Source organism: Mus caroli, unplaced genomic scaffold (assembly GCF_978045245.1).
Source record: "Mus caroli unplaced genomic scaffold, Mus_caroli_1 scaffold_10, whole genome shotgun sequence".
Lineage (NCBI taxonomy): Eukaryota > Metazoa > Chordata > Mammalia > Rodentia > Muridae > Mus > Mus caroli.
The window spans coordinates 26914016-26940813 of NW_028227265.1; the positions used below are offsets into that span (position 1 = coordinate 26914016).

The 26798-nt window shown below is 37.1% G+C and overlaps 1 protein-coding gene across 3 annotated transcripts in view; it reads left to right on the forward strand.

Annotated features, from left to right (window-relative positions):
* The window catches only part of Cdh11 (cadherin 11), a 158161-nt gene extending 132800 nt beyond the window's left edge, over nucleotides 1–25361 (forward strand). For 2 of the 3 annotated variants that reach the window (XM_029480445.2, XM_085843673.1), the window contains exons 9-13: nucleotides 5939–6075; nucleotides 8750–8883; nucleotides 9101–9218; nucleotides 19918–20169; nucleotides 22252–25360. In XM_029480445.2, the coding sequence (XP_029336305.2) occupies nucleotides 5939–6075; nucleotides 8750–8883; nucleotides 9101–9218; nucleotides 19918–20169; nucleotides 22252–22748 (1138 nt within the window). In that variant the 3' untranslated portion in view covers nucleotides 22749–25360. Of the gene's footprint in view, nucleotides 1–5938; nucleotides 6076–8749; nucleotides 8884–9100; nucleotides 9219–19917; nucleotides 20170–22251 lie in introns of all 3 variants that reach the window. The other variant, XM_085843674.1, reaches the window with a different exon arrangement.
* The last annotated feature ends 1437 nt before the right edge of the window (nucleotides 25362–26798 follow it).

The following is a 26798-nucleotide window of genomic DNA, read 5'->3' on the forward strand; positions in this document are numbered from 1 at the left end:
GCTGTTCACAGTAGCCAAGATTCAGACACAACCTAAATAAAAGCCCATCCACAGATAGTAGATAAGAAAATGGGATGAACCCACATCACATAGAACTGTTCAGCAATAATAGTCATGGAATTCTATCATTTTCAGTTTTAGGAATGAAGATGAACCAGGAGGACATTTCTTTCAGCGAAGCAAGCCAGGGCAAAACACCAACCGACCAAATAAAGCAGAAAAAACAAATAGTACATGACCCCAAGCAAAGGGAGAATGTGAAATCTCAGACAAATTTTGTGTTGGTTAGTGATTAGAGACACTGGGGAGAGTAGGAGGGCTGGGGACATGAGACGAGTTGGCTCAATAGATTTGACATTTGGTGAGAAAGAAGAAACTCTAGTATATTGGTGCACAGTAATGTGACCATGACTAACATTAATAATCTGAATATTTTGCCATGTATCTTAAACATGGTTTGAATGTTCCAAATTAAATAAATGATAAGCTTAAGATGATTAAGTGTTAATGACTTTTATTTGAAATTAGCATGATGTAAACTTTTGCCGAAGCACTATCAAAACCATACATATCTGTAGTTCTTACACAGGAATAAAAATAATTAATTATCTCTCATGCTTAGTACATGAAATTTTAGTACATGAAAAAAAGTACTAAAAATAAGGGGCTGGAATTATAAATTAATTTGTAACAGACTGTGGAGTATACACAATTTGTTAAACAAAATGGGGATGCATGGTGTAGCTCAGTGGGTGGAACTTATGCCTAGCATACTTAACGTCCTGGGTTTGATCCCCATCAGAGCATTTATGGAGTATAGAGGTGTGTACCTGTAATCTCAAAACTATAGGGGTGGCAGCTGAAGGATCAGATGTCCAAGGTCATTCCTTGGCTACCCATTAAAATTGAGCCCATTCTGGGCTACATTCCAATTAGTTTTTAAATGGCTAGATAGAAGATTTATGCATTGTATTTTAGAGTATTATCCTTATTGATGAGAGATGTCATTTTTGAATATTTTTTTAGAATCGAAACAATACATTTAAGGCAGCTTTTCTGAATCCTCATAGATCACTTTCAGACTGTTTCAGTACCAGTTGATGGGGATACTAAGCTTAGAGGGAAAATATGTCTAGGTTAAGTTTAAGCTCATGTGACCAGTGTTGGAGACTAGATTTTAATACAGATTGATTTTAGCTTCAGTCAGCTCTCTTAGCTATAGGCCATTGTTAACAAAAACCTATTTTACCCTTTACATAGTGACAAGAGCCTTGCTGTGCCTTTGAACTACTTCAGGATATTCATAGTTATGAGTTAATATAATTTATGTCTGTCCTAGATGTGTTGATTTTTTTTTTCCGAGATAGGGTTTCTCTGTGTAGCTCTGGCTGTCCTGGAACTCACTCTGTAGACCAGGCTGGCCTGCCTCTGCTTCCCAAGTTTTGGGATTAAAGGCATAAACCACCACCAAGAGGATGATTTTTAAGAAGAACATCAACATAAGGACACATGGAGCAACTACTTATTTCCCCTGCACTTCATTTTCTCTATGGATCCACATCTGCTATCCATTTATTTGGGTCCTCTTTTCAGTCCTGGCTGTCCTGGGCATGCAGGCAATTTCCAAGTCTATAATTATCCACAGATTCTCAATAACTAAATAGAGCCAAGCCTCTGTCCTACCCACTTGGGTTCCTGTTTTTAGAGATATCAGACATATTACATGTGGACTTCTCTCCACTGAAGGTTCTGGTTATTCTCTCTGTCTTTAGAGATATTTGTGAAATTGGACATGAAATTAATACTTTATATTATCACTTAAACACTTAAAATTGTGTGTGTGTGTGCGCGCATGTGTAATGTATGTAAGTGAATGTGTGAGATTATGTGTATGTGTTCTTTCATAATGGTGTGTATACATGTCTTCACATGTTCATCTACAGGCCAGAGATCAATACTGGGTGTCCTCTTCTGATGCTTTCCTCCTTACTTTCTTTGTGAGTTGGGAGTTTTGCACTGAGCCTATGGCTCACTGATTGCTTAGACTGGTTGGATAGCAAGGACCAAGGGTCTGTTTGTGTTTGTTACCCCAGGGCTGGTGTTGTATGATGTACCTCCATGATGGGTTTTGCTGTGGTGATGAGCATCTGATTTCAGTCCTCTTGTATATGAAAAAGGTACTTTAACGACTATGCCACCTCCAATCATTTCACCAAAACTCGGAGCCTCTTGCAAATTTGTAGATGTCTTTTCCAAGATTTTATAGGATTTGACACACTTTTGGTTAGCATTTTATTTTGTTACTGAAACAATCTCTGTCCTTAGTTTCCTTGGCATTCACTTGTTCCTGCTTCCTACCTGGTGCCTTGTTTAGTCCTTGATCACTTTTCCAGCACAAGAGGTTTCTCTAAGGCTCAATATTTTGATTTCAAACTCTGTCTAAGTCTACTCACCTATAGGATTTTTCTCTCATTCTATGATTGAATTGAGTTGGTACTTGATACTCTCTCCTCTGGAATGACTTTTCTCCTGATTCTAATTCTGCATTTATGATAGTATATGTGGTTCATTTTTATCCGTATTTGTTTCTTCTTCACAGGCTTCATCATTCTTTATAATGATATTTGTGGGCAGGGATAGGCATACAGCTATCTATGCTATCTATCTATCTGAGATAAAGAACTTGGCAAGCAAGCACCAACACTGAGTTCAGGTTTCAGTGCTATAGAAAAACAAAAGAGCGATCTCTGATCTCATATTTACTTTGTCTTATTTTTTGCTTATTTTTCATACACAATGTCTCCCCTCTGTCCACTCATCCCTGCACCCCTGCCCACACCTACCCTTTCTCCCAGATCCACTACTCTTCCATACCCCTTTTAAAAAAATAGGTCTCCCAAGGAAATCAACAGACATGGTATAACACGATGCAATAACTAGGCACAAACCTTTATATCAAGCCTGGACAAGGCAATCCATTAGAGGAAATGTATCTCAAGAATAAGCAAAAGATTCAGGGACACACCCACTACACACTGCCACTGTGAGGAATCTGCCTGATGTTTGATGTAGGTCTCTGCATCTCTACCCATCTGACATCTCACTGATGATAAAGATCCGGCTAGGGCTAGACACTGATATATGATTATAGTAAAATATTATTAAGGATTATTTAGTTAATTAGTTAATAAATTAATTGATTTGCCAGTTGTTTTTTCTTCTATTGTAGGTCTTTGGCTCACCTGGCTTTCTTATTCAAAAAAATTATTTTATATATTTATATGCCAAATATTGTCCCCCTTCTTTGTCCCCCCTCCATGAACCCCCTTCCTATAACTTCCCATTTGCCTCTAAGAAGGTGCTTCCTGACTCAGCCATCCACTCCCACCTCATCCCCTTAGCATACCCCTTCTCTGGGGGCATCATGCCTCCACAGGACCAAGAACCCATAAAAAAATGCTGGGTATAGTGGACCAGGCTTATAGTTCTTATCTTCTGGGTATTCTGACTATGAGCCTTGCTTACTTGGAAAGAACTCTAAGGTAGTGACAGACCCTTGCCCCCAAAACATGGTATACAGTTCTTGAATATCAATAGCCGAGGTTTTCTTTCGCCTCTAGTTCACACATATATACAAGTATCCACATTAACACACATGCATTGGAAGCACAAGTGTATAGCCATTGTCAGCACCACTACCATAACCAGCACCAGCACCATCACACTCAATCCCTAACTGCATCCCTGCCTAGCACAGGGTTGAGTCCTTGTTTTCTTAACATTGCAACCTATGCCTAGTTGAATTTTACCCTCAATTTTTTTCTTTTGGTAAATTAACTTAATTTTGTGTTTCCTCATAGCTCCCTCTCAGACACTCAGGCAAGAATGTTTCCAAAACTCTGCTAAACATCCCAGATATGTAAACCTTGATTGACTCCTACTGTTAACTCTATTCAACACATAGGTTTCAATTACTCTGGCATTTCAGTTGATATTTCTTTAAAAACTACATCTAACTCTTACATTTCCTCTGTTCTCTTTTTCTCAGAGGAAAAGATGAGCAGAATGATTACCTGAGTAATCATTCATTTCTTCTGATTTCACTCCTTTGCTTATAGGTCTTCCATGTTTTCTCATTGGCTATGGCATGGAGGTTACCTCCGGCACCCAAGAGCTTTCCTATTTTCTCCCCAATATAACAGCAGCAGGAGCAACAGCAAAAAATAACTGCTCCCTTGGGTTGCATTGCTTAATGTCAGTGAGGCATGAGGATGTCTCATTTTCTTCTTGCATGCATATAAAGTTAGGTAACTTGTTGTGCTAGTTTAAACATAAATATGCTGAAATTCAGCATTTTCAGTGACTTTTTAAAAAAAATTATATAATTCTGACTATGTGCAAGGCAAAATGACTGGCTTTAAGATTTTCCAAGATCCAGATCCAGGGATCTGTAGAGTAATATCTTGCCCTAGCATCTTCCTCATTGCCCATGTGTCTTCGTGTTACTTAAATAGAAAGCTGCCTTATGGCAGGAAGCACATCTTCTGTAGTATATAGAGATATCTGCTGCAGACTCAGCTACAGAGGTTCTCCTGGCTTTGAGGAAATGCCATACCAACTTGAAGTTCATCCCTGGGAAAAGAGGAACCGTATTTCTCTTAAGGAGTTTTAGTTCAAAGTGTACCATGAATGACTTCATGTTTTGAATACTTAAAATACTGCCAGCTGAGTGACTGTCTTTCCTGGAAAGGATGTGACTGATCTGAGATAAGAGGAACATTGGTGCCACGGCAAGCAGACATATACCATTTGTAAATCTCATCGTGCATACATTTAGGAGAGAGTAAGATCTTTGATATTCAGAATCCTTACTTCCTCTGCTTTCTTTTATTTTTAAGCATCACTAGTGCCTTAAAATAGGCACATTCTATACATTTTAGGAAAACATAGCCAAAACATCTAACCTTGGGAAACTATCCTCTTTTGAAGTCCAGCATGCTATTTGTATAAGTGTGATTTATCTTTGTTCTTCACTTTGGTGTTGGTGATAAAATTAATTGGTAGGATCTTTCAAGCTTACCAGACCCATTAAATTTAAGATGCTAGAATGTCCCAAGTCTGGCTATGTTGTTGGGCTTCACCTCAAAGTCTCTTTCCTCATCTTCCACTTGACCATATGTACACTTCCATAATATTGTGAAAACAATTCTGTCTTGTTCTGAAAAAGACAAACTTCCAAGCAAGTAAGATTTGATACGACCTTTGTACTTCATTGTGAAGCACAACACACTCAGTAAGGTATGGAGAGGATAACCTATAAATAACTGGCTGGACCTTGTTTTGCATCTTGGAATTCAGGATGAAATTACCTATATAATTATCTATAGCTAAATAAACTAAAGCAAAAACCAAATCAAACCAAACAAAAGCCATGTAAAATATAACTAGCACTATTCTTTTAGTGTAGAGAGTCATGATGTTTAGAGCTATAAATGATCTCTAATGATGAATTTAGATAAACTTGAACCTATTTAATATTTCATATCCAAATCTTGGCAAAGGTTTGATACATTTGTGACTTTCTGAGTAGCTTGGGTGTGAGGCAAACTCACTTCCCAAATGCAATTTCATAAATATTCAGATGGTGGGTGATTATAGTAAATATGGAGAAATATGCAACACATTATTATACTTCTCAATCAAATATGCAAAGCAGTGTTTTCATTCATTGTATTGCATAAAGAAGGCCAACATACCAAAATGATTTCTATAAAAGATTCATGTGTAAAGTTTGAAAAGTAAATTTGATTAAAAAGAAAACTTAACTCATGAGATCAGTTGAAAAAGAAGTTGCTTTAAATATAACATAGGGAAAATATTCAAATATTAAGCTGCTCTGAATGTTTTGGTTTAATTGCCTCATTTGCATTCTGCTTAGGTATTCAATTGATCGTCATACTGACCTCGACAGGTTTTTCACGATTAATCCAGAAGATGGTTTTATTAAAACTACAAAACCTCTAGATAGGGAAGAAACTGCCTGGCTCAACATCTCTGTCTTCGCAGCAGAAATTCGTAAGTATTCTCCTTAGGGCTTTGATTTGACTTCACTAAATATTAATTCTTCTATCTCTTGTCTATAAAATGAAATTGCTGAGAATTGCGATTGTTATGTTTTAGAATTTTTCCTCCTTTTAATGAAAATAGATTTTTTTCTTCAATAATATATCCTCATTTCATTTTCTCCCTCCATCTACTCCTCGCAGTTCCATTGGGATCCACTCCTGTTTTGTCTCTCATTAGAAAATGAATAGGCTTCTAAGAGATAAAAATATAATATAATATAATATAATATAATATAATATAATATAATATAATATAGTATAATATAATATATGTAGTAATGTAAAACAAAACTAACACATCTGAATTGGACAAAATAAACCAACAGAAATAGAGCTCATGAGAAGCCACAAGAATCACATGCATACTCATTCACACACTCAGAAATCCCCCCAAAACACTAATCTTAAAGCCATGTATATGTAGAGGAGCTAGTGCAGGCCCTGTGCATGCTGCCTGTCTTTGTGAATCCCTATGAATCTTGATCATGTTAATTTAGAGGGCCTTAGTTAGTTAGTTAGTTAGTTTGCTTGCTTATTTGTTTGCTTGGTGTGTGTGTGTGTGTGTTTGTTTGTTTGTGATCCACTCCTCTAGCTCTTAAACTGCTCCTGCCTCTTCTCTTGCAGGGTTCCCTGAACCCTGATTTGATGCAGACATCCCTTGCAGGGATGAGTGTTCCAGGGTCTCTCAATCTATGTATAATAGCTGGCTTTGGACCTCTGTATCTGTTCTCATCTGCTGCAGGAGGGAGTGTCTCTGATGATGGTTGAGCAAGGCTCTGATCTATGAGTATAGCGGAATGACATTAGGAGTCATTTTGTTGTTATATGTTATATATTTATTTTTAGAACAGTAATTTTTGGTTTTATGGTAAGTTCCTGGGCTTTCCCCCTTTTTGTTCTTTAAATTTTAATTTTATTTATGTATCTAGAACAATAATTAGTCAAGTAGAAATCTTTTTCATTTTGTTTTGAAGCTTTGCATACATACTCAGAAGGATGGCACATTAGCTAGGATTCACTGGAGTATCAAAATTTACAGATTTAATCTCTCATTATACATATGAATGGATCTAGAGAATGATTTACAGGCTGTGGTCCAGCTAATCCAACAATAACTGTTTATGAATGGAAGGTTTAATAATCCAGTAGTTGTATGGTCCATGAGGCTGCATGTCTCAACTGGTCTCCATTATACACTAAAATCATGAAGAAGTAGGTTCTATGCCAGTAAAGGAATGGACTTGCTAGTGATGGTGATAGCAAGCATGCAAAGAGAAAGAACTTTGCTTCCATCTTCCATATCCTTTATTTAGGTCACCAGCAGAAGGTATGGTCTACATTAAAGGTAGATCTTCTTACCTCAAAACATCTGGATGAAAGATTATCTTTCCATTTTAAAGATCCAGATTAAAAGTTTGTTTTACTCATTTCTAATGATCTAATTAAGAAAAAAAATCCCCCACAGCTGTACCCAGTTATTTGGGTTTTAGTTAATTCCAGATGTAGTCAACTTGAAAAACCAAGGATAGCTATCAGAGATGCTTTACAGCCTCCAGCAACTTACAACATATGGCCACCATGTTAAACCTCAAACAACAGCCTTGTAAGCAAGACTTGTGGCGTTTTGAATAGTGATTAACTGATAACTCTTAAACATGATCATATGTCAATCTCTCTCGAACCATCTCATGGCTCTCCTATTATACCAAAGGTTCTTGGACTCATCGTGAGAGTTTCTTATTCAAAAGATCTATACTAGAGTCTAATAATTTAGATGTGCTACAAATGAACAGGTGGTTTAATGATGCTCCCAAGAGTCAACTTTAAGGATCATGATAATAAATTTCCTACTAGCAGGACCAGGTTCATTAGCAAACTTTGTAATTATTCTCAGCCAAAGTAGGAAACTGGTTTAATATCTTCTGGTTTCTGAGTGGCATTTATTCCCTCAATCCTTCCACCCAATTTCACACACTTCTGATCTGAGATAGCTTTTGGGTCAACAATTCATATGTTAGGTGTTTGTTTGTTTTGCTTTTTGCTTTTGTTCTGTTTCGGTTTGTTGTGGTGGTGGTTGTTTTGTTTTGATTTTTGATTTTGTTTATGTTTTTCTTAATCAAGCTCTGTAAGAAGTACCCAGGAGAATAACTTAAAAAGAACCGGGATTTAGTTGTATCCACAAATTACAAGTCTCAACCCATGGTCAAACTTGCTCTATCCTTGTGGGCCTGTAAGGAAGCCAAGCATCTTGGTAGGCAACGTGCTACAAATCAAAGATGTTCATATCCTGGAAGACAGAAAGCACAGTGGCTTCCTTTCTCTAACTTGGCTCTACTTCCTACTTTTCATTATTTTCCAAACAATACCACAGTATTATGAAGCTTTCAATAGGTCCTTATTTATACTAGAGGCCCCTGGATCTAATCACTTTCCAAAGCCCACAAACTAGAAACCAACCCCTAAAGATTTAAGTGTGCCTGGACATTTCCTAGTCAAGCCATAATGATGCCTTTCTCAGACCTCCCATATAGGGGATTGAAGCTTATTCACTCTGAGAATCAGCATGGACTATTACATATTCTTACTTTTGTTATTTGTTTACTGTCTGAATTCACTTTTTACAGACAACAGACATCAGGAAACCAAAGTCCCAGTGGCCATCAGGGTCCTGGATGTCAATGACAATGCTCCTAAGTTTGCTGCCCCTTATGAAGGTTTTATCTGTGAGAGCGATCACCCCAAGGCACTCTCCAACCAGGTAAAGCTGGCTTCTCCTATCCTAACCATAAGCAATGAATTTAAAATAGAGCTTGTTTATTTTAATATTCAAGTCATGTTACCTCCTTCTGTCCATGAAATTTCATGTGTTAGTCCTGTTTTTATGAGATGTTAAAAGTTAAGTCTGCTAAGACATTCTGGATGAATGATATTCTAATATCATCATTCTTTATTTATGGGCAACCTTTCTCTTTCAGCCAATAGTTACAGTTAGTGCAGATGACCAGGACGACACAGCCAATGGACCAAGATTTATCTTCAGCCTACCCCCTGAAATCATGCATAACCCAAACTTCACAGTCAGAGACTACAGAGGTTTGTACCACAGCTCCTATGAATTCATAGATGTAGAGGTGGAAAACAAATGCTTTGTATATTCCACAGCACAAATATTTTCACTAATCTAATAATTCTTTCCTGTCGAAGAATAAACAAGGAATAATAATGCTACTTCCGTTTTGACACATGGACTCATTTGATACATATGAATAAGTGAATCTAATTTTATTTTCCTCATTTTTTTTCACATTAGCTTTGATATTCATGAAGCAGCAGGAAAACCAAGTGGGGAAGCTTACAGGGTCAATATGCAAACAACTCCATTTATCTAATTTTTTAAAAAAGATTGATAAACCCTTCTGGGTAAGCATGGCTTTATGAATATTGATACCAAGTAAAGCATTAAAAGAGATTAGTTCAACTTTGTAAGGCAGAATAATCTTTCACATACAGGCCTTCCCCTCAAAACGTAGTTGCAATGCATTGTGGCTGGGAACAGAACTCCAAATCAAGAAGGGCTGACATTGGTATTTCTGGAAAAGGTTTAAGTGAAACAACGTCCATTGCAAACAACAACAGGACAGTATTCAATGCAGTTCTTGATTTTCGTTCTATCTGCCAAGGAGGATACAGACTTACAGCTTGCTAGAAGGTGAAGGAGATGGTTTGATTGTATAGACATATACAATCTTGGCATAGTCCTGGGACAAACTTAGTAGAGGAGCCCAGGAACAAAGAATAAGTGATTGTTTTGACTTGCAGACCAGTCTGCTATGCTCTGACCATTTCTTCTCAGTGGAGATTGTGTATGTAAAGCCATGTTAATCTCAGTTTATGAAATTGACACAACCAATGCCATCATCTAGGGTGGGAAACAGAGGGAAGTCTTCTTGATATAGGTGTTCGAGTAGCTCCATGTTTTCCTTATAAACATTGTAGGGCTGTTGCCTTCGTCATGACTGAGAACAGACTCAGAGCAAAGATTGCAAACTAATGTAATGACCACAGATACAAGCCAACACTGTTATACTGCCTTCAGTACCAGAATGCCAGTCACCGTGATGCAAGCACTGTGTTGAGATTCCTCCCCTCGTCTGTTCACTCAGTTTTCATTGTACCACAGGCAGGTCATTCCCATTTTACAGATGAAGAAAATGAAGCACAAAACTTTTAAATAATTGGCCTAAAGTTGACCATCAAAATAGAATGTAGAGCTGAGTTTTAAGGCAACTTGTTTGATGTTACTGTTTTAGCTTCTTCATGTGCTGATATTGTAATGGAGCTATATTCTTTATGCTACTTGGATCTGGAGGCAAAGTGATCTGACATATTTTAATATTTTGCAAAGTGACTAGAGCCTTTAATTATCGGTCTCATAATTTAAAGATTTATCAATATGAGTCACTTAGAAGAAATACCCTAGGGGCTTTTCTCTCTCAATACATTGCTTTCTCAGACAAAGCAAGGCATATCATCTGCAGACATGTGGTTTAAAGGTTCCTTACAGTAAGCCCTGCGTTCACTTTAAAAATGACTCTTATCATTTCAAAATAGCATCATTATTTTGCATTCTTCATTTTTGTCCTTAACCTAGTTCTTTTTCACACTCTTGGCTTTATGTGCAGGAGTAAGTTCTTTTAAGAAATAATTGGCCCGAGACCTAAGAGACAGGCCTATAATCCATCACCCACTTCCCACCCCTACTCTGAAGTTCCAGGCAAGAAGAGTGCAAATTTGAAGATTTGATGAAATAGAGAATGGGTTCAAGGCAAACTTACACAACTTAGTAAGAACCTGGTCCCAAAATAAATTTAACTGAAAGGGCTTTGGTATGGAGCTGCCTTTTAGGGTGTTCCCATGGTATGCAAGAGCCATAAATTCAAATACTCAATCCACAGTATAAGAGATGGGAGCAAGGGAGGTAAGGGGAGAGGGAGAGAGGGAGGGAAGGAAGGAGGCATGGAGGTATCAAGAGAGAGAGAGAGATAGAGACAGAGACAGAGACAGAGACAGAGACACAGAGACACAGAGAAGGAGGGAAAGAGGTATTTTGGTTTTGCAAAATATACTAGGGTAGACAAGAATTCTCAGCTAGGAACACTTAAGTTTCATTGGCCAGAGAGTAACAAAGAACTCATTTTTCTATGGTGTTTTTTGAGTACAGAGGAACTGGAGTGTAGATGAGAATAAATGTGTACTTAGCTAAGTGGAGAAAGGTACGCATAGAGATTTGATATGGCTTTCTGAAGTATCTCCATGTCTATATTTTAGCACTAGAGAATGCCCGCTTTTGTTGCTAACAGTTCCCTTCTTTCTAAACCAGTTTCCAATACTATGTTGTATTAGCACCTGGCTTTGTTTTTTGCACTACAGTGGTAACATCAGTTCTGACTTACTGTTGTCAGCAGTGAGGCAGCGTGATCAGTTGTCCAGGAAACTGTGGGAGAATTGCACAGGCTTGTTATGTCCCTGTTGCTTCTAAGATCCCCTTTCTCAAATATTTGTGCTCATATTTTTATCTCTATCTTGATATAATCCCCAAATTACATGGGAAGTCTAATTCCTTGCTCTAATCCCAGCAAGATCTGCATTTACAGTATGCCTCCTGAAAGCAGCAGGCTGTTCTGGGCTTTATTCCGTGTGCCAGTGGTGTTATCCTCATCACTTGCACAGCCTCATTTATTTATTCATTTATTTTTGAAATGTGAAATCGTATTTTGTCTCCATTAACCTCTGTGAACTCTGTACTATGGCATATTGTTCTCTGGATGCTTATGATTGTTTTCTTTGGCCACAGTACTTTGTGGATGCCATCTATAATTTCATAGAGATTATATTGCCACCAATGAGCCAGCCACCCTGGCAGTCCCTCTCTCCTACCCTCTCTTTTAGGAGACTAATCCCACTGTCGAGCTATACTTTTGCAGAGAATTGCTACTTTTTAAGAAAAATTGCTTTATTAACTATGGCAAACAGTTAATGAAAACTCCCATGTTTAGTGCTATTACAAAACCTCAAAGCAAATACAGTCCTATAATTATCATTTAATAGAGTTTCTTTCTGCTGGCTTCTAGAAGTAATTACACATTGAAGTAATCCAAAAGGAATAATCACATTCCATAGCCTATTAATAGCCTACTGAGTTACCGAATTTCTCGGCAGAGACTATTTTCCAGAGAAAACAGGAGATAATGGTTTAGAGCATGCTGAGTAAAAGTATCAAGTTCCTATCTCCTTGAGTGTTTACTTCCATTATGCCATGTGAAGAGTCACTATTGTGTTTGCCAAACGTTGTCCTAAGCGTCTTTAGAAGTATAAAAGCGAACGCATTTTAATAGAAATCAGCCTTTTATTTCACTTTGTCTTACTCCATCCTGAGGTCTCAGCTTCAAAGCTGGATCAGCAGGTATCAAGAAAGTAGAACACTTGATGGCTCTTCAACATGTAAGTCCATCCTCAGCTAGTAAATATCAGAGTGGAGTTGTTTGAGGATTGGAGATGCATTTACTTTGAAAACATCAGACTTACGACATCTCTACAAACACAAGGAATGCATAATGGATAAGAAATGTACAAGGTTGGAAAAGTCAGGGAATGATCCCTCCCACCTAGCCAACTCTTCACTAGCTTAGAAAATCTTTTCGGAACCAATTTCACCCAGTTCTCTAAAGAGCCCATAAGGATATGTTATATGTCTTTAGTCACAGTTTCAAATGTGCACAAACATGAATTGCCAAAAAGCACTGATCTATCCAAGGCCATACACCCTGTCACTAATAAGTCTAAATATTTGGAAGTTACTGTTCGGTGCATATGATGTGTTAGAAATTACAGAGAACACCATAATAGTTTGCAGTTATTTCAGTTCTATCTTTTTTTTTTACATGGTAGTTAAGAAAGAACCATTCTTAGGACACATATGCATTTCTGTACATCAGTCTAGAAATCAGGAACTGCATGAAGAGAAAATGAAAAATGATTTCATGTCCGTTTCAATCATAATAATTGTAGTTAAATACATTTGCAAAGCATTTTATGATCTTCCTCTGTTGCATAATTAATACATATCCCTTGTAAGAAAATTTGAATATGCAGACAGCAGAAATAGGGTAAAAAATAGTAAAAATAATATGACGGTGCATTGTCAAAAATAGTCACTGTTGTTTTATAGTCCCTTCTAGCTGTTTGTTTTCTTATTTTTAAATAAAAATCAACTTAAACAATACATCGTTTTGCCATTCTGCAAGTGATACACATTGGTATGCACCAGAATCTTTTTGGCAATGCCCTGTGGACTAAAGGACAACATTTGACTGCCGTTTTAAAATTCATTGCTTTTGCACAACTTTGCCATTTATGTGATTAATCCTTTTAGAATGAATTCTTAGAATGACTTGAATAGATCAAAATATTTTTTACCAGTTTGTTATTTATTTTTCTTTTATTAAAAATAGATTTTTTGTAATATACTTTGACTTATCATAATAATGTGCAAACTGTCCATTGAAAATGTTTTATTGTTTATTGAAAGCATCAGGAAAGTCACTTCTCTCTGACTTTCTCATATGCAGACTAAACTCACATAACCATATTTTTAGTCATTAACTAATTGACAAATAAAATAGTAATATTATTTCACAATTTTCAATCCTTTCATCTTTTGCAAACTTTAAATAAATAAATTGTTCCTTATTTTTACTCTTTTAAGATGGGATTTTTAAATTTTTATTTATGTGTATGTATGTGAAGCAGTCAAGTATGTGCATATAAATCTTATTTCTAGAGAGCGCAGAGATATGGTGTCCTGATGGAGCTGAAGTTACAAGCGGTTGTGAGCCGGCTGACATGGGTGCTGGCAGTCCAGTTAGGCCCTTTGCATGAGCAGGACACACTTCATTGCTGAGTCACCTCTTGTCTTAGTTAGGGTTTTACTGCTGTGAACAGACACCATGACCAAGGCAAGTCTTATAAAAAACAACATTTAATTGGGGCTGGCTTACAGGTTCAGAGGTTCAGTCCATTATCGTCAAGGTGGGTGCATGGCAGTATCCAGGCAGGCATGGCACAGGAGGAACTGAGAGTTCTATGTCTTCATCCAAAGGCTGCTAGTGGAAGACTGACTCCCAGGCAACTAGGGTGAGGATCTTATACCCACACCCACAGTGACACACCCATTCTAACCAGGTCACACCTATTCCAATAAGGCCACACCTTCAGATGGTGCCATTCCCTGGTCCAAGGATATACAAACCATCACACCTCTCCAGGCCCCTTGCTTTATTCCTAGGAGGTGGTTGTTCACATTCCCTTTCTCTGTTTTAAATAAGAAACTCAAATTTTACAAATGAGTTTAAAAATCTCACCTTCTGGGAATGTTAATCTTTGACCTGTCCTTTCTATTGCGCAGAAACCTGATGTTGCATCATCTTTTAGCTCCTCATTATGCCATTTTCAATACGAACATTGTAATTTTTCTGTACCTTTTGTCCTCATGTTATCCTTAGCAACTCTTTTCTCACTAAAATTAATAACAGTTCTCACCTCTCTACCTTTTTTTTTTCACATGTCAGCTTAATATTCTAGCCTTTTATTTATGGCAATTATGCATCCTTACATTTGTAGTTATTTCATAAGCCAAGAAAATGAGAATATGTATGTACAGGGTCAGTAAGTTCCGTCTCTGAGCACTAGGGACACACACAGGTACACTCATGACTATGCAAATGCTGCTTTTAATTTCTAATATTTAAGTCATTCAGATTGACAATGACAAGATGGTTGGTTCGCCAAATTAAAGCAAATTATTCAAAATTCACAAATTTAAATGAGCATAAAATAATTCTGTAAAGTCAAACTTTCTAGTAATATTGTTACAACTGTGCATTATACTGATTTCTGAAATACACACAAACACACACATGCACATACAAACATATACACAAATATACATATATATGCATTGTATATATGATGCATATATAGTACATATGATATGTATATATTATTTTATGTATTTTATTGTTATATATTTATATTATATTATTTTATTATATATTATTATATTTTTACTATTAAATATATATTAATATATATTTTATATTATTATTTTAAAATATATAATAATATATTTTATTAAATATATTATTATATTTATAATATCACATATATATTTATGTCATATTATAAATATATATGATGGAGCTATTTGCCTGTCTTAGTGAAGCTGGAGCCTGATAGAAAGTAAACAAATGCTTATTTGGCTACTGACTTAATAATGAATTACTTTAATATATGGCAGTTTTAATGAAATGGCTGAATCTACCATGTCCTTAAGGATTTGATGAATTAGCAGAACAGGCAAATTTGAGTGAGAAGGGAAGACATTATTTCCCTAGGAGCAAGGCCTACTTTACTTTCCCCCACATATGTAGTGATCTCCAGAGCAGATTCTCAGACTAAAGTGCCTTATAAATAACCAGAGTGCTCCAGCTGGTCATGGAATGAGAGTTGTTCACGTTCAGGGACTAAACCAGCAGAGAGCCAAGAGATGTAAGCAAGGACTTCCGGCTGATGTCAATATGAAAACAGCAGATCATTCCAGGACCTTGCTGCCCTGTTTCCCTGGGTTACTTTTTTTTTTCAGTTCTCTACATTTATATTTTTATTAGATATTTTCTTCATTTACATTCCAAATGCTATCCCAATACCCCTATACCCTCCCCCTGCCCTGATCCCCCTGGGTTACTTTTTAACATGCAGGAACTAAGCCCATTCCAGGCAATATGGCCTTCATTATCAAAATTTGGTGTCCAGTGTAGTTTAATATCAAGGGCTGTTTCTCCATCATACTTTTTCGTTTACTGTCACATTTTATGTATTTCCCCATTGGGCTCCATCTTCATCAAAATGCTTATATTAGTATCCAAACTTGGTGCCATGGAGACCATTATCATCCTTGATTTTTGTCAGAATAATGAAAAACTGTGTAGGTAAAAGCAGCATTCCATTAGAAGCCCATGTTCCAGGTATAAATTTTTGAAACCTGAATTTATTTTCTCCATTTATGGAAACACTACCATCTTTGCATGACATATAGTGGTAATTAATGGCAATATTTGCAAAGTTTTACCTAGGGGGGAAAAGTAGAACTGATAATCTACTTTCATGCAAAGCTGAAAATATTGAGCATCAGGATGGAAAGCCAAGGTGCTTGACAAACATTTTCTTCTTCCTTTAATCCTGAGGAAATATATAGCCTAGAACTTAAGTACAAATGTGTTCCTTACTTATGGAGTTAATGTACTTCCGTGTAGGCAGTTGCATTTGAAGCTTTGGTGACATTTCCAAGAATTCATTTCCCTATCTTTGCCAATGAGTTTCTTGTCCTTATTAGTCTCCTACTCAAAGAGTTTCCAGAAAAGTATTAATATTCTCTTAGCATCATCAACAGGCTGGCACCATAGTAAGTGCCACTGTGAATGGAAGCAATGCTAATCCTAAATATATTAATTTCATGTCTAAAAGGAAATAACAGATATGGAAAAGATTCAAGATATAAATTACTTCTATTTGATCCTTAAAATTGAGTGGTTTTGTCTCTTTCTAGGCTTTTGATAAATAAGAAAATAAACTGGGAAGTCTCAAAATGTAACATTTAAAAATTAATGTAATATTCATCCTTTTATAGTTCCTTTTAATTACTATGTAGAAATCTCTCAGTCCCTGTAAATGTGCCTAGTTAAACTTCTTTTCATTTCATATATCTAAACTAAGGATACTCAAGATACTGAGTGGCCAGCTGCTTAGAAGAATTTAGATGAAAATTACACACAGTCATGCTTAGACTGTAGGATTTGTCCACAGAAGGAAGTTTTACTATTGTTGTTTGTGTCTTTTCCCATGAGTTCATTTAGAACTCATTTTCATTTGTTCCTGACAATATATTTTTTATTTCTGACCATGTTCTGTACGGATCACAAGAAATATCATCATAGGTTACAATGCTAGTGCTCAGAACTGCTCATATGGATAAAGATCAGACTCCTGTGGGAGGTGGGCAATGTGGCCATACAGAGAAATTACTTTATGTATTCAAGCAATTTAGATCATTTCAATGTATGGCCTATTCATAAACAAGCCTTATATCTATGACCTTCCCCTTTCATTAAGGCCCATGAATATATTTTGGATTGGATGCTAAGTTTCTGGTTGGCAGATTAAGTTGGTCCTTTGGAAGACAAGTACACAAGATAATCAAAGCATATATATTACATCATTTAGTTCTAGAATTGTCTCAGACAAAATATGAATAGATCTACTTGTTTTAAAGATGAGCTAGTGAGGCTCTAGACAGGATAAAACAACATTCATCATTTAATCTTGCAATTACTATTTCTGGAAGACTCATAGTCCATTTCCTTCCTATCTCCAGAATGGATCCTAATGCCTTTGTCTATAAACATATTAGATGATATTTTAAAAGGAGTATTAAAGATCCCACTGTTAGATCACTCAGAGATAGGAACTTGTTCAGCCATCCTGGAACTCAAATGCACTTTTCTGTAATAATTTCAGTGTTTCTAAGAGCAGCTGGATTTACTGAAGATGACACATCTTGGACTCTTATATTGCTGGTGTTTTCAGAACTATTTTATACTAGTGTTTGGGTTTTGATTCCTCTCCTGTAGAAGCCTGACTTCTGTTATCTGAAGAGGAAAGCTTGTGTGGACAAATTGTTGAAAAAATAGGTTTAAAGTTATTATTTCAAAATGTTTATAAAAACAAAAAAGAGAACATACTCAGTTGAGGTTATCTACAGCCCATGATATCATGGTACCAGAGCAGAACCTGCATGATCACGCGAGTCAAGGTCTGCTATGGAGTTCACCCGTATTACAGTTAGTTTGACCCATACAATTATTTGCTTATGTTTATCCATTTTTTTAATATTTATTTTATTCACACTGCCTATAATGATATTTCAAGTCACTGAACTGGAGTAAAGATTGCAAATGTTTAGTTGTCTTGTTAGTCTTATTTGAATTCAGAAAAGTAGAAAAGAGACATGTCTGTAAATAGTTTCTTTACTTATTTATTTTTGGAGATTTTCGAAACAGGGTTTCTCTTTATAACCCTGGCTGTCCTGGAACTCACTCTGTAGACCAGGCTGGCCTCGAACCCACATGCTGGAATTAATGGTGCGTACCACCACTGCCAGCTTAAATAAATAAATAGTTTATTATAGACACATACATTTAGTTGCTAAGTGAAGGATAGTAGTGTCATAGAGAACAGAAAAGCATCATTAGGAGACTGTTATTTGTAGTTTATTTTCCACACTATTTTATGTAATATATGGAACTTTTCTCCAATCAGAAAAGCACAATGTATTAATCATATAAAATCCAGAAGATCTCGAACTAAGAAACATGGTGCTTTGGCTTGGTGGAGGTGTTGGCAGTACAATGGCTGAGAAACTATTATCCTAAAGATTGCCAAAGTCAGTGAATCAATATAGCTCACCTTCAGCACCACTCAGACTGCATGCTCAACCTTACATGAGACCAGATATACCAAGTAAAATAATTTTTTAACCAAACTACATAAATTTCTTTTTGAGATTTTTGGATGTCTTCCTACTATAGTAACAAATTTATGGCCCATGAAGCTACTTTAGGCTGCAAGCTAGTGGGACTTGCTATCAGCTGTAGAATTCCCTTTGCTATGAATTATTGCTTCCTAACCTACAAATGGACAGTCCACATCAGCAGATCAAGTTGATGGAGCATGAGAAATTTCTCCTTTTTTTTTTTATCCAATGTTTTCCCACTAGGTAACATATTCTTTATTTTGTAGTTGCCTGTAGAGTAAACATGATGAGGACACACTGGGGAATAGAGGCTATAAAACATGGAGAAATATAATAGCCATCATCTGGAATTTTGGTGAAACTTTTCCCAGTACCTAGTTACATTATTTGCTCAGCAAATATTTATTAAATGTCTGCTGTGAGCCTGGCAGTAAAGGGCCTGAGATGAATCAGATAAAATCCCCTGCTGTCTCGAAATCCCCAATCTCACTGAGGTCAAAGTGGTTTTGTCAACAAATCCTGAGCGATGTGTAGAGTATGTACTTCTATAGAGATAGGATTATACAATGTAATTAGTCACAATATACAAGAGTAATAGAACGGTCCAGGAGGCATCTTTTCAGGGTGACTCTGGGATGTAGCCTTGAGTCAGGAGAAGTTCCTCTTCCATGATAGAAATAATAGCTGTTTGAGGTAAGGAAACATTGGATGGAAAGTAAAGGCAGGTGGAACAGCAATGAGCTCTTCAAAAAGAAGTGAGTTCTCCACACTGGGCTGAACTGGTTCATTTGGGACAACAGGCTATGTTAACCTGGCAAACATGATCAAGTCTAGGACAAGAAAACACAATGTTATGCTTCACAATCTTGAGCTGTGCAACATGAGTGAGAATTTATGAATAGGGTGTAGGTAACATGCTTAATGAGTTGGTTGCTTATGCTTGTTTGCGTTTCAAAGAGATGATTCTGTGACCCTATTGTGCTATATCAATGGCCCCTATTGACATCTATCTGATTTAACAAGTAAGGAAAGTTCCAACTTTGGCTTTGGTAGTATAAAACAGGTTTTTATGCTGGCAAGCTGCAGGCAGCTGTGACAGGCATGGACCTATGATGCAAACTTACGCTGTCTCTCTTCTTCAAACAGATAACACTGCAGGAGTATATGCCCGACGTGGAGGGTTCAGTCGGCAGAAGCAGGACTTCTACCTCCTGCCCATTGTGATCAGTGATGGTGGCATCCCACCTATGAGTAGCACCAATACCCTCACTATCAAAGTCTGTGGCTGTGATGTGAATGGAGCACTGTTGTCCTGTAATGCTGAAGCCTACATCCTGAATGCTGGTCTGAGCACTGGGGCACTGATTGCCATCCTTGCCTGCATCGTCATTCTTCTGGGTAAGGATCTCCCTGTCCCAGGGTGCAACCAATACACATGTTTCAAGAGATTTATCCAGTACAGGCTGGCTGCAAGGTTGTACTGTGTCCAATCACATGGTTTAAAACAAACTGAAAGATGTGATAGCTCTCATGAAGTCTGTTGCACAATAGGTAGGGCGGCTGAGTTGGCAAATTATGCCGGAAAAGTTCGAGGAAGGTCATAGTGTGTACTTTATATGGTATGACAGGTCTCTAAGGCAGATGTCGTCAGTGAGCTGGAGGGGCACTGGAAACAGTTTTATAGCTGAAATATTTAGGCGGAAACCTGGTGTACGAGGGAGGTTTTTTTTCTGTTTAAGAACAAAAATAAAAATGGACTGGGGAAATGGAACAGAAAGAATAATTGTGACAGAGAGATGAGAAAAGAGGAGAACCTTTGATAGAAGAAGCAGAGCAGTGATCTTCTAATTATCTGCAACATCCATCCATCTGCATGCTTTGGCTTATGGTCATGCCCATGAGCCTCTCCAGCAGTTGGTGGTGAGGTGGGCCTTATCCTCTTCTCACGTCCTAACAGAACAAAGTACCACTATAGGACTTCAAATGCAAGGCATCTGATAACAATTCATACATTTTCTATGGAATGAATTAATAAGATCACCTCCAGAGAAAGGAAACACATAGGTTGGTTTAACAGTTACTGGGTACTATCTAGGAGTCAGACCTGATAGAAAAGCCTGAGAGATATAGAGAGGTGTCTTCAAAGTCTCTCTGTTGAATGAATTCCAACATTCTCAAGGAAGGAATTCAATAAAACAGGTACACAATAGATTCTATGATTGGGACATAAGGTAATATGGACATAGGGTAGAGAATGCCTTTCATTGCTCAAGAATATCAGACATATATTCCTAGAGAAAATGCATAAAATTCTGGAAGCAGAATTTTATACCTAATAAAAGAGGCTGGACTTTGGAGTGTATGGGCACTCCAAACAAGATATAAAGCCCTCTCAAGAGTTAATGCTGAATGCAGAAACCAAAGTATGATAATAAATTTTATGGTGTCATGGAGCAGGAGCCGATAGACCTGTCTTGTTTCTGACATGGGATAGTGAGAAATGTTCCTTAAGTGAATGAAAAACCAAACCAAAACATAAACAAACAAACAACAACAGCAAGAACAATGAATCCACTAGTTAGCCAAATAACAACAACAAAGAGTGAAACAGGACACTCTGGAAGATGAATATGTAGCAGAGAGTCACAGGACTCTGTGGAACTTGTGAAATCTGAGTTAAGTCCAGTTTCTAATCCCTGCTTCTCGGAACCATGTGAACCTAACGAAGCTCTCACTTCATTTGCCAAAAGCAGCCGCAAGCCTTCTTTTCAGTCTTGCTGACTGTGTGGGAGAGTCTTCAAACAAAAGATTGTTGGAGCCTTCTGATTAGGGTGGGTAGGCACTGAATCGATAGAAATTAAGAAGTATCTAGCATTCCTTATAAATGATTGCTGGCTCTGCCAAGTACCCAAGCCTAATGGAATACCTCTCCAAGGAAAGATAGGATTGTTTCACCTGGGCTTTTAAATAGCACTCTGTTTCAATGCTCATATAGGCAGTGTATTTTTCATCTGAGGGTTTTTATAGTTGCTCTTCCCCCACCCCCTTATGATAGGTTTCCTTCTGTATTACAGAGTGGGACCTTTGGACAGGAGCTGCCTATTTTCACCTCAGTCCTGAGTGAACATTTTAATCTTAAATGTGGGGAAGTCGGTTACACTCCTTTGCAAAAAGAAATAGGCATTTGCCTCTTTTAGGCAACAGTAATCCTTGCTGATTCTTCAGAGGACTGCCAAGTAGCATTGGGATTCATTTGCAAAATGCTGAAGATAATTCCGACCTGTCAGTTTACAGGGTGTGATGCTCTCAGGGCAGGCTGTACAGACAGAGACAGGTCAGCATGTAGCTCTTTGAGAGTTCTGGAAATGCTATCCTTTTTCCCACCACTCCAGGTTCTGAAACAATGCCCCTCTGGAATGACTAAGCAGGCAGGATGAGCTTAACACTGGGTTGGCTGACATTCTGTTTCTTCTCCTACAGTCATCGTTGTGCTATTTGTTACCCTGAGGAGGCAAAAGAAAGAACCACTCATCGTATTTGAAGAGGAGGATGTCCGTGAGAACATCATAACCTATGATGATGAAGGGGGTGGTGAGGAAGACACAGAAGCCTTCGACATAGCCACCCTGCAGAATCCTGACGGTATCAATGGATTTATCCCTCGCAAAGATATCAAACCTGAGTATCAGTATATGCCTAGACCTGGGCTGCGACCAGCACCCAACAGTGTGGATGTGGACGACTTCATCAACACAAGAATACAGGAGGCAGATAATGATCCCACAGCCCCTCCCTATGACTCCATCCAAATCTATGGTTATGAGGGCAGGGGTTCCGTGGCTGGGTCCCTGAGCTCCTTGGAGTCTGCCACCACAGATTCAGACCTGGACTACGACTATCTACAGAACTGGGGACCTCGTTTTAAGAAACTAGCAGACTTGTATGGCTCCAAAGACACTTTTGATGATGACTCTTAACAATAATGTTACAAATTTGGCCTTAAGAACTGTGTCTGGCATTCTCAAGAATCTAGAAGATGTGTAAACAGGTATTTTTTTAAATCAAGGAAAGGCTCATTTAAAACAAGCAGAGTTTTACAGAGAGGAAACATTTAATAAAACTGCAAGGACATCAAAGTGGAAAATACTGTGAAGTACCTTTTCCCACTTAAAAAACAAATATTGAAGTTGTTTATCAACTTCACTAGAAAAAAAACCACTTGGCACACAAAATATTTAAATGAAGGAGAAGTCCACGGTGAACTTACAATGAAGGGAAATCGTCTATGTGTTATGAACATCTAGGTCTCTCTTATTTTATTTTTTAATTTGTCAAAGAAGCTTCCACAAAATTAGAAAGGACAACAGTTCTGAGCTGTAATTTCGCCTTAAACTATGGACACTCTATCTGTAGTGCGTTTTTAAACTTGAAATATATAATATCCAGCCAGCTTAAACCCATACAATGTATGTACAATACAATGTACAATTATGTCTCTTGAGCATCAATCTTGTTACTGCTGATTCTTGTAAATCTTTTTGCTTCTACTTTCATCCTAAACTAATACGTGCCAGATATAACTGTCTTGTTTCAGTGAGGAGCACCCTATTTCTATGTCATTTTTAATGTATCTATTTGTACAATTTTAAAGTTCTTATTTTAGTATACATACAAATATCAGTATTCTGACATGTACGAAAATGTTACAGCATCACACTTATATTTTATGAACATTGTACTGTTGCTTTAATATGAGCTTCAATATAAGAAGCAACCTTTGAAATAAAAAAAAGATTCTTTTTTAATTCTGGGTTTGATTCTTAACATTGAAAAAAATAAGGTTTTCTAATGATCCATTTATATTCCTAATTTAATTGTGATCTTTTAATAACCCTATTTATGATCTGTTGTAGTCTGCTGCTCTCATTGTTTATTTAAATCAAATATGTTTCAGTTTTTTTAAAGATAAGATTCTGTAACTTCATGTAAATTATTTTTTGTATGTTCTGGCTTTTCCTGGAGTATATCTTCTAAAGAAGGACATTAGAGATCTAGACTAGCCTATGATTAGCCTATGATTTTACAATATGTTATATATTATGCATTTAACCTGTGAACTCATAGTTATGAGAGACAAATTCATGAGGACTGCCAGACCTCTCGATGTTCTAGATATAGACTTGATGCCCTGCCTTGAGCATTGTGGAGTTGAAGGGGTGCATAGTCAAAGCCAACTCTGGTTTTCCTTATGTAATTTTTATCAGGATAAAGACTGACTGACAGTTGAAAGTTCTCATTTTTGTCCTCCTGTAATTTTATTTTGTCTTCAAACAATATAAAATTTCAAGTCTTAATGAGAGAAAGGGCAAATCACTTTCCACCCTTTATTCTAGAAGATGCTTTGGGCCATGTACTCTCAATGAGATCAGGGACGATGTTGAACATTGATGATTGATGCCATTTGATCTGTGATAATGCCACAGTCATCTGCAGTTGCCTCTAGTTTCCTGGGAATTGGAACTTCTGTGAAGGACCTTTCACTTGTACAATGGACCAAAGGTCCAGACAAAGCAATACTTGGGAAGACATCACACAGAGTCACACTGCAAACACTTCCCCTCCTTTTCTTGAAACACAGGGCACAAACTTTTTTTTCACTTGGATTATGGAAAATTTTGATCTTTTTTACTATATTGTGATTATTTCATGAGACCTTATATACTGTTTTTGATGATGTGCTCCCTCCCAGTTCACTTTGCATTGACATCAAATCAGTTGACTAATTCAATGGGAGAAACTCAGTCGACATTGACCCTTGAGAGTCTTTGATCCCAGGAAGGAATGTGTATTCTCAGTTCTTGCATAATTGCAGGTTATGTTTATTTTATAGATAGGCTTTGTAATCCAAAGAATATTTTGCTAGGTTCATGCCGATCTCCAATTGAATTTAAAATAACTGAATAACTCAAAAGGAAAACGAACCTCGCTTACTCTGCTGTAAGTCCCCTCGCCATTACTACGATCCTTTTACTTATACAGGAATGTAGTCAGAATACAGTTGACAACTTCTTTTCTTTTCCATTTTTTCTTTCTTTGTTTATTTTCTTTTTTCTTTTCTTTTTTTCTACTTTAAGTATCTTAATGTTTGTAGAATCCTCTTAGAAGCTCGGAAATAAAATGTCTTTCCCAATTCATGGAATCTTTTGTCATTTGGAACATGTTACCTTAATAGCAATCTTATCTTAGGCCGTCCTTATTTGGTTACAAAGCAACCACAGCTTCACAACATTGGTATACACACACATGAAAAAGAGTGCTGGTGTGTTCTGTCTGCTGCATGTCTCTCTAGTGTGGTGTGGCTTATATTCATCATTCATTCATTAATCAATTTACTGATGCACTCACACTTCAAAATCTGACTCTTCCATGCCATACAGCAGCAACTTGAGGTTTAGAATAATCCTTGCTAACTTCTTCAACAATGTTTATTCTTCCCCATTATGGTTCAAAATAACTGTTTTGTTGACTTTGTTCACCTGCTTTGTGTTCAGATCACCTACCCTTCAAGAGAATGTAATGCTGAGGGAAAAATAAGTATGATGGAATACATAGGAAAAAATGGTAAGAGGGAGTATAGGTGTATTACAACTGTTCTTGGAGAGTCATATAAATTAGAGATGTTGCGACAGTTAGTCTATTTATTACGAAGTAGGACCTCATAGCCACATATGTGTAAGTTCTCACTGGAGAAGCAAGGGTGAGCAGAGTCTGAAGAATTATTGAGTGTGTACACAAACTCAACAATTTCTTCTAATGGGCTTTCAGTAATCTTTCAAAGACTTTCAAAGACTATCAACTTTCAAAGACTATCTTTTAGGATAGGTATGTCTGGTTTTGAAGACTAATACAGACTTTACTTTTATTATGATAGGTAAGATATACAAAATGTATCCTTGCATATAAAAACCTTTGAAAACTAGAAGGAAAGTTTCACTTAGTGTTGCTTATTCCCTTAAACTAGTAAAAGTTTTGAAGCCTCTTACTATATGGGTGTCCTGTGCTATCTTATTTTTGTGGCAACTCAAAGCATGTCTTCTAGGGAAGGATGTTATAGTCTTGAAGGCTACATATATCCCAAAAGAACTACAGGAACCTGTGTGAGAGTTGCATTGAGAAGAGTCTCAGAGATCTTGCCCTGACCAGGAGCCTCATCCTCTAAGCTTGGGCTGAAGGTGTCACAGGAGACGGCTATTCCTCAGGATCGGTAGCTGATACACTGGTGTTGAGAACATTTAAAGAGACAGAGATTTCCTCACGTTCACTTGCTTAGTTTACTATGTGTGGTTTTAGAACATGCTGATATCAAAGCTCAGCAAACTTATCTGCCTGCTAGGTTCAAAGTACTTTAGGCCAGGCTGGCCTCGAACTCAGAAATCCGCCAGAGAAACCCTGTCTCGAAAAACCAAAAAAAAAAAAAAAAAAGTACTTTAGGGAGCAGAACTACGATTTGTACTGCTGGAAATGTCATCTGTGAACTGTTAAAATCAAATATAAAAGGGAGGAGTTAGGCAATACATAGGTGTTCTTGTTATGTTTCACAGAGAGGGCTGCTATTTCACCTTCTTTATGAAATTAAAAAATGTATAAAAACATAGGAGCTACCTCACTGAACATCCTGCAAGTTCCCAGTGTGGGGAAAATATTCACAGTCCATCTCTTTACATGCAAAGTTGGTTTCCTACAGCTGGAAAATTACTACATTGCTCTTGATAATTTTTAGAAAGTGTGGTGAACACATGGCTATCTCTCAATGATTTGCAGAGATAAAGCAAATTAAGGTTCAGGATGCACAACACATTAACTAAAGTTTAGAAACATTACATTAAATTATTTCTGTAAAATGCACTCGAACATGTAATAGCTTTTTAACTTCAGGTAGGTATCTTGATCCCTCTTGAATTCATTTCTACAAATGTACAACACAAATAACACTCTCTAATTCACTAGCAGTGGTGAAAATGAACCAA